The 9567-nt window shown below is 32.2% G+C and overlaps 1 protein-coding gene across 1 annotated transcript; it reads left to right on the top strand.

Annotated features, from left to right (window-relative positions):
* The first annotated feature begins 658 nt into the window (after positions 1-658).
* LOC109147819 (WAT1-related protein At1g43650-like) lies at positions 659-1890 on the top strand. Its single transcript, XM_019295476.1, has 3 exons — positions 659-678; positions 1462-1620; positions 1732-1890. The coding sequence occupies exons 1-3, from the start codon at positions 661-663 to the stop codon at positions 1888-1890; spliced, it is 336 nt and encodes a 111-aa protein (XP_019151021.1). The 5' UTR covers positions 659-660.
* The last annotated feature ends 7677 nt before the right edge of the window (positions 1891-9567 follow it).

Genomic DNA, 9567 nt, shown 5'->3' with positions numbered 1-9567 from the left:
GAGGAATTGAAAGCATGTGAAGAAGAGAATGGATGATGTTTTCATCAGGTATTGATCTAGTAGATGAAGAATCTCAGTTAAACATGATTTTAATGATAGGGTGAGGGTTCAATTCTTGCCACGAACATTAATAATTGAATTCGGATTAAATTCCACGAACATTAATAATTGAATTTGGATTAAATTCCTTGTGCGCATTACTTAGCTTCATCGAGTCTATGATAGAGTTCGACAAAATTAGAAAACCTAAATCAAGGAAAACAAAAAAAGAATAGATGATATCCCTGGAAATTAAGGAATAATGGACATGCACTAGTGACAGTGGAAAAGATGATATTTGGTTAGATCACGGAGTGTTCTGTCCTAACTATAAGAGACATCATGACATGCATTCTTTTGTTGTACAATGCTAGTTACTCTACTTTTATCAATTAGAGATTGTTACTAAATGCACATTAATTAATTTTTAGGTAACTACTCTAATTTACAGCAGCACATTATATTCTTAATCTAAATAGTAATTACTTGTGAGTTGGACATCAATCATTGCATAGAGATAAAACAAGCTAATTAACTTCCACAAAAAAAAAAAAAAAAAAACAAGCTAATTAACTAGTCAAGCCAAAATGTTCATATCATTCTTCCCAAAAACTATGGTCAATGTGGTACTTAATGCAGGTATGTATATATACATGTATCTACATATGTATATATCTTCTCCTTCTCCTTCTCCATATATGCATGTGTTGGGTAGAGGCGAGTAAAAAGGCAAGTTTAACACTATGCCTTTCGAAAATGTGGTAGAATAGCTGTTAGATCTAAATAGTCTAACTATAATGAACCATAGTATACGAGAAACTTGACCTCGTATGAGAGCGGAAGCGTAGCCATTTAGATCTCCAGCCATAGTTGATGTTCCTGTTGTGTTGCCTCTTAACGGTAGACCGTTAGCCATGTTTTGCCTCATACCTGATGGTGTATTGGTATCTACTAAGCAGAGTACCGTAACTGAATGTGCTAACATCAATCATCCTGTATCCCATCAATCCAGGATTATATTAGGCACAGAGTTTGGTGGACTAACAACTTCTAGTTATTCAGTCCAACCAGACCACTTAATAAGCCTAGTCCATTTGCACCACTTAATTAAGGCCCTAATATATAATATATAATATATAATATTAAGAAAAATCTTACAATAGCCGCACGGACTTAACTCAATGGTTCAGTACATAGTATTTGGGAGAATAAACCAAAACTTGGCAGCGACTATGGAGATTATGCCCAAAGTGGACAGATCCCTTGTGTGCACCGACATTTTACCCTGTCTGTTGTCGGGCGGAGGCCCTTAGGGTTGGAAGAAGAAAATGTGGCAAGATACTAAATAAAGTTACGTTTTTGCTGTGAGTTATAGCTTTTGACGTAGTGATAAGCGTTTGATTCTAACACAGTACAAAGCAGGCACATGTGCTAAAACAATATCCGGCAAAGGTACGCCTCACAACTCTGCAGTGTTTGTTTAGCTGCGTGCAGTCTTCGGTTTGGGCCATGGCAATGGTAAGGGATACTTCATCATGGAAGCTTCACTGGGATATTAATCTCCTCTCAGTCGCCTATTGTGTATATTTCTATCTCAAATGTATTTATTCTGATTCTCACATATAAGTAATAATTTATAACTGCAAGCATCTATCTCGACTGAGTAGATATTTTGTGTAAATATTGGTGCAGGGCATAATTGTGACGGGCATTACATATTGGTTACAACTTTTTACAGTGGATAAGAAAGGGCCAGTCTTCGTGGCCATGTTTACTCCACTAGCACTCATTGTAACTGCAGTAGTTTCTGCATTTTGTGGAAGGAAAAACTTTATTTGGGAAGGTACTTGATTTACTGTAATGCATATCCTTGATTGTGGATTCATTTATTTAGTTTATTACCAATCGGAAATTACTGAATTAATTGGGTACGGTGAATTGGTTCTACCTTACCCCGACCTCATTTGCGCATGACAGACAGTTTATTAACAAAATGACAATTTTAATCCAGTAGCTCAAGTGGCAAATGAGCTCTCTTTGTGGGGAGAATTTCGGGACAATTTAAGTGTGATTCTCCTTGGGTCAGCACCCGTGCCTCCCGGAGCGAATGGGGATTAGTCGGGTAGACCTGACTGTTAAACGGACAGAGACAGACCCGGACCACCTTGTGGTATATACCAAAAAAAAAATGATAATTTTAATTTACATGTTCAATTTTCCCATCTACAACTATTATTTTTGTGTCAAAATTTATCACGCCGATCACCCCTCCATTTAAAACATGTGGGAATATAAAATTATAAGGGTATTTTTGTCCTTTCATAATTAAAATTCCAATTCAAACATGAATAAAGTGATTTAAGCCTTAAAATCTCAATTTGTCGTTCTCCTCCTCATCCTTCAATTCTTAAATGAATAAGGAGGAGAAGAAGGATAATGAGGAGAACGGCGAATTGAGATTTTAGGGTTTAAATCCATTTATTCATGCTCAAAATGGGATCTTAATTATGAAAGGATGAAAATACCCTTAATAATTTCATATTCCGTCATATCCTAAATAGAGGGGTGACCAACGTGATGAATTTTGGTAGTAAAACAATAGTCATTAATGAAAATTGGTGAGTATTAAACATGAGAACCAAAACTGACATTTTGCGCTGCTAATACTCGTGGGACCAAAATTGGTATTTGCTCTATTGTTTATCTTTATGCCAATAAGAGTTAATACTTGATTTTCTCCCTCGACTATTAGGATTTCACTACTTTGATCCTCTATTTTTAAACTTGTTCAATTTCATCCCCAACTATGCAAATTTTACCTAAAATAGTCATTTGTCCAAATCAAAATGAGTTAATACCCAAAATCGTCCTCGACTATAGTGGTTTTTCTCAATTTCGTCCTAAACGACTTTGGTGACATAATATCGTTCCAGACTTTTGTGTTTCGCTCAATTTAGTCCCAGACTTTTGTGTTTTTTCTCAATTTAGTCCCTCATTTGTTATTCTGTCCATTTGGTGTTAAATAAATAGACAATTCAGTAATTTTAATATTGGCATCTCTTTACTCATAGACATGTGAACTGCGAAATCCTTTTTTTTTTTTACGAATTACTCCCAGAATTACTCCTAAAACTGTGAATATAAAATTTGATTTGCAGGTCCGGGAGTAATTCTGGGTGTAATTCGTACAAGAAAGAGGAATTTCGCACTTCACAAGTTGAAAGTAAAGAGAGATCAATATTGACATTACTGAATTGTCCCTTTATTTAACACCAATTTGACGGAATAACAAATGGAGGACTAAATTGAGCGAAACACAAAAGTCTGGGACGATATTAGGTCACCAAAGTCGTTTAGGACGAAATTGAGAAAAACCACTATAGTCGAGGACGATTTTAGGTATTAACTCAAATCAAAATAGTCCTGATTATGACCATTTTGATTAACAGTTGCATAGTTGAAAATGAAATTGAACAAGTTTTAAAGTGGTTGATCAAAGTGATAAAATCTTAATAATTGAGAGGCTAAATAAGGTATTAACTCTATCAATAATTAATAGTTGTAAGGGATTTGACATAAAGGCTATATAATATATATAGACAGCTGAGGTGAAATTTTTTTTTTTGATGTGTTTTGAAGCTTGTGTGGCGGATTACTACTGATAGTGGGCCTGTATGGCTTCTTGTTGGGGAAAAACATGGAAGCAAAGCAGCTGCAACCATTACTCCATTAGACCCAAAAGAGGAATCCACAATGGACTGCACTATATACACAACATAAGTCATTATATATATATATATATATATATATATATATATATATATATATATATCTTGTTTACTGGCATGCAATTCAACATTGATGGAGCCGGCAGCCCTGGGCTCCTCCCCCTTTGATAGAGGATATTAACTAGGAAACGTGTTGTATCATTGTATGTACAGTTATATAAAGTAGAACTCAACCCTGTGTGTTCTGTTGCTACTGATTTCTTCTCTTTTAAAGTACTGTACGTGCTTTTATTTGTTTGTTATTCAGCATTTTCAGCAGTGTTTTTTCTATGATTTTATTTTTTTGTTATGTGGAGGGAAGCAAGGACAGAGCCAAAGGGGGCGGGGTGCAGCTTTCCCCCACCCCAACCCCATATATAATCTTTGTATGTATATATGTATATATAGTACAGGATTTAATATTAGTATAAAACAATTATTAATGTCAACAAAAAATGAATTATATTAGTTGGCCAAATACATGGTTGGTAATAGCAAAGGTCAAAGGTTCAAATTTTGGCATCAACACAAATATATGTATAATATAATATTCTTTTATATTAATAATGAGATGTGCTCAAATTATTTTATCAAATTAATTATGCTTCATATTTTGTTATGAATATTTTTATAAAGTTTTGATGTATTTTATTTTTCGCCAATTATGCAACAATATTTACAACTATATTTCTTAGATAATTTATTTATTTTTTTAAAATTATCTCTTTTGTTTTAATGTTTCGCCTTTACTGGAAAAAAATTCAGAATACGTCCCTACTTCTTCGCCTTCCCTCAACCGAATTTATGGCTCCATCCCTGGAGGGAAGAGAAACAACGCAAATTATGCTGTGCAACCGTGTGCACCATACATGGTGCACACGGTTGCAAAAACGACGTCGTTTTGACTAAAAACGCGCGTCCCACTTAAAAAAAAAAAAAAAAAATCAGGTTCGATTCCCGGCAATAGCATTTTTTTGTGCATAATTTGAATTATATATCCACAAATTCATAACTATATATTCACAAATTCATAACTATATCCACCGTGAATGAATAACACAAAATCCACAATGAATGAACTAAATATCCACAATGAATGAACTAAATATCTATAAATTCATAACTATATATCCACAAATTCATAACTATATATCCACAATAATGTTGTTAAGGGGAATCAAAACTGAATTTTTTTTAAATAGAATGCGCGTTTTTAATCAAAACGATGTCGTTTTGCAACCGTGTGCATCATGCACAGCATAACTATTGGAGAAACAAATACCGAAAGAAAATAATTTTTTTATGAATTCGTACGTAAAAGAAAAAAGAGACCCGCTAGTGCGAGTTGCCCGCTGGGCGCATTTAATAAGTCTTTTTTTTTAATTATTTTTACTTGTTTTCATTTTTTTCCTTATTCATCCTCCTCTAGTCCTATCTCCAATGTGGAGGAAAAAAAACTGACAATGGAAGTAGACAATTAAAGCAACACCATCATCGATTTTGGGGTATTTTATGTGTTGATGGAGGAGAAAGATATTAATTTGGAGGAAAGAAAAAAAGATGAAAACGAAATAAAAAAATTATATGTGAGATTTGTTTTTTGTGGGTCTCGGTGAATAAAAGAAATCACCTTTCTTGGTGCATGAAACACGTGCCCTACCCGCTCCCTCTAGGCGTGTAAAATTGTTTTTTCTTTTTTCTTTTTTTTTTTCTCTTATTTCATCTCTCTCCCTCCTCCCTATGTGGCATAAAGAAATTTGACAAAAACTCATGCATATTTGTTTAGCTTAATGGTTTAGTAGGCAGTATTTGAGAAAAGAAATCAATGTTCAAATCTCGGCATTGATAATGTAAAAGTTATGTTTAAAGTGGACAAATCTATTGTGCTTATAAAATTGAAAATTCAACATTTTGAGAGAAGAAAAATAAAAATCAGATAAAATCTAGTGGGCAAGTTTCTTGTACTTAGAATTGAAAATTCAACTTTTTGATTAAAAAAAAAAAAAAAAAAAAAAAAAAAAAAAAAAAACTGACGAAATCTCTAACTGATAAAGATGCTTTAGGAATAAGCAATGAGATTTTTACTTTCCCCACATTAAAAGATAGATTTGGGTCTACAAAAGACTAAAATCAAGAAGAAAGACACTCCCAATCAATTCTAGGACATTGATGAAAATGGGCAAATTATACCGTGCACCCGGGCGCACAATGCATTGTGCGCTCTGGCCAAAACGACGTCGTTTTGATCATGTGTGCGCCTTGGCCAAAACAACGTCGTTTTGATCATGTGTTTTTTTTTTTTTGGAAATCATGTTTCCCGTTTCTACTGTTAAATTCAAAAGAAAAGAAAAATTCTCTATTTCGGATGTACATAAACTCATAAAAGAAAACACATAAACTCATAAGTCATAACAGAATACACATAATCTAACATAATACGTAATACATATAAACTCATGACAGAATACACATAATCTAACATAATACATGATACACATAAACTCATAACATAATACGCATAATCTAACATAATACATAATGCGCATAATCTAACATAATACATAATACACATAAACTCATAAACTCATAACATAATACACATAAACTCTTAATAGAATACACATAAACTCATAACAGAATACACATAATATAACATATAATACATAATACACATAAACTCATAATATAATACACATAAAATCTGAACAATAAAAACGACGTCGTTTTGGTCAAGGTGCACAATGTAGTGTGCGCCCTAGTGCACGATATAATGATGGATGGATGGAAATGAGTGAAAGAGATTATCTTAGTCACGTGATGCGAGTCTATGATGCTTTCTAGTTTCTATGATGATTTTAAAAAGGTTTGGAATGTTTGTGAACAAAGAAAATTGAATTATATATATTCAAAATTCAAAATTCTGATTACATGTCTAAGTATTAATTCGGTGCGGTTAAAAATCTATGTGTTGTGTTGGTCCTCTGATTCTTCAATTGGATGCGTCGAACACTCCACTATTGAAGGACCTTCGGGTTTCAAGTGGCTTAATCTTCAAAGAATGGCTTGTATATATAGCTTGTCCCGGGTTTCAAGTGGCTTAATCTTCAAAGAAAGGCTTGTATATATAGCTTGTTCTTCATTGAACGGGAATGAAGGGCCTCCGGGCTTCAATGGAGGTTTTGATCTACAAGTATGATTGGATTGGATGAGGGGCTTTTACTTTCAGGATCACATTTTTTATTGTGATTTCGGAATAAACTTGACGTTTCTATGAATTTTTCCTAGGATAAATACATAGAAATAAAAGGTCATATTTATAGTGTAGGATAAAAGAGTTTTGATAAACTCAAACTCTTTTGATATTATATAATTAACAAATTAGATAATATCAATATTATCTATAAATATATTCAAATATACTAATATTGATAAATAATTAATATTTATCAAAATTTCAGTGTCAACAATGTTGTCCGGCCATAGCAAATTTGAAGATGAAAAGAAATAGAGGTGACTGTGACAAATTCTGATTAGAGTTTAAAAATTAATTAAATATTGAATGAAAATAAAATTTGTTGAAAATTTTCCCAAAGATACTTTTTTAAGGTACGTTTAAAATTATGAAAATAATTCCAGGAAATGACTATTTTTAAAATAGGAAAATGACAAATTTCGCTGATTTATAGGTTTATAGCATTTTTTCTCTCTGAGTTATTCATGTATCTATATTTGTCCTCTCAATTATTTTAGAAGTGGCAATGTTTCTCCTTTTGATGTTAAATGGACATTTTTACTCTTAAAATAATTATTTCATTTATTTTTCTTCTCCAACAAATTATTACTTATATGTAGTGATGACTATTGTTCGATTTGAATCGAACCGGACACTATAGCAACTGAACTGAAATAGTAGGATGGTTCTTATTATGATTCAGAACCAGAAAAATATAATATAAAATAAAATAATTGTTGAATTTAAACTATTTTAAAAATAAAAAATAAAATTTACATAAATAAATAAATAAATTTTGAACCGACGGTTTAAACCGAAACTGGAATCATAATAAATGTGAACCAGAACCGAATAGATTTGTAAACACCGCTTGCAAATGATAAATTTGTTTGGTTCTGGTTTGCATTTATTCTGATTCGAGTTTTGGTTTGAACCGACGGTTCAAATTTTATTTATTTATTTATTTTTGTAAATTTTGTTTTCTATTTTAAAATAGTTTAAATTCAACAATTATTTTTTCAGTGGATCGTAACAAGAACCGTCCCTACTATTTCAATTTGGTTTCTATAGTGCATGGTTCTGTTCAAATTGAACCGTGGTAATATCTACATATAAATCATAATTTGTTAAAGAAGAAAAATAAATGAAATAATTATTTTAAGGGTAAAAATGTCCATTTAACATCAAAAGATGTTAACATCAAAAGAGAAAAAACTATTACTTTTAAAATAATTGAAGGGACAAATGCGAGTACATGAATAACTTAGGAGAAAAAAGTACTATTAGCATATAATTCAGGGATAAAAGTGTCATTTTCCGTTTTAAAATTTTTCATTTTTTCTGGCATTCTTTTATTTGGTTATTTTTAAAAAAAAATAAACCAAAAAAATTAAAAAATTTATTTCTTATAGAATATTACACAAATCAAAAAGGTTTGTGTAATCATTAAAAAAAAAAAAAAAAAAAAGGTTTGTGTAATAATTTATGTGACCACCTATTTCAAATGGGTGGTTATAAAATTGAACTTCGTTGGTGGCAAAATTGATTCTTTAGGTCGAAAAAGATTGAAGATACTAAATCGTGAGTGTTTCAAACAAGAAGAAAAGAAAAAGGTTTATACATATACACACATAAAATTTTGAATACAAACAAAATTAGCCCAACTAATCTTATTACACACAAACTATTATACAACTTTGATTTATGCCTTTATAAATGCAGCAACCAATAATTTGGTTTTTTTTTTTGTGACGTGAAAAATCTGCAATCACTATTCAATGGTGGAAATTAAATTAATAAAAAATATTATGTGTACTTCTATTTTTTTTACTCTTAACTTTTATTCTCACACACAAAATCTTGATGTCAATACTTGTATTGGGACTCACATGAAAAAATTTAGCTTATCAGTGTTGTCACATTATGGAGAAATTTACGTCATCTGGTCTTACTAGTGTTGGGGGCTGTTTCGTGATCACTGTAGGAGCTTGATCATGGGGTTCATTGTGAATGTGGGGAATACAGATACTTTCTCCTGTGAAGTCCAAGGAAGGATTTACGGCTAGGCAGAGCTAGTGGTTTTCATAATCTTTGCATTGAACTCTATTCTGAAGGTATTGTTGAAGTGATAAAGGATAGCTCTCGACAGTGGGAGTGTCTATTTCCTCTCTTATCAGGAACTGTAAATTTCTTGCTAAAAATTATGACCGTGTGGGCTTCACGCATGTGCTGAGAGAAAAGAATAAATGCGTGGACTTTCTAGCTAATCTTGGGCAAACAACCACCTAGGGGGACTAAGACTTTGGAGGGTCCACCTGACGGAATGACTGAGCTTCTTCATGCTGATGCGAGAAGGGCAAGATTTAGGAGGATTAAGTAGTTGTTGGAGAGGTAGTGTGTTTCTCACTAAAGAAAATTAGGGAGAAATTTAGGAAATAAGATTTGAGCGTACATGTAGTAGAAATCTCAAATTAATTAATTTTGCTATCCAATAAATTGGTGGCGGAAAGTCGGAAACCAATTTTCAAT

Source organism: Ipomoea nil, unplaced genomic scaffold, assembly GCF_001879475.1.
Source record: "Ipomoea nil cultivar Tokyo-kokei standard unplaced genomic scaffold, Asagao_1.1 scaffold2036, whole genome shotgun sequence".
NCBI classification, from domain to species: Eukaryota; Viridiplantae; Streptophyta; class Magnoliopsida; order Solanales; family Convolvulaceae; genus Ipomoea; species Ipomoea nil.
This window is presented reverse-complemented; position numbering and strand designations above follow the sequence as displayed.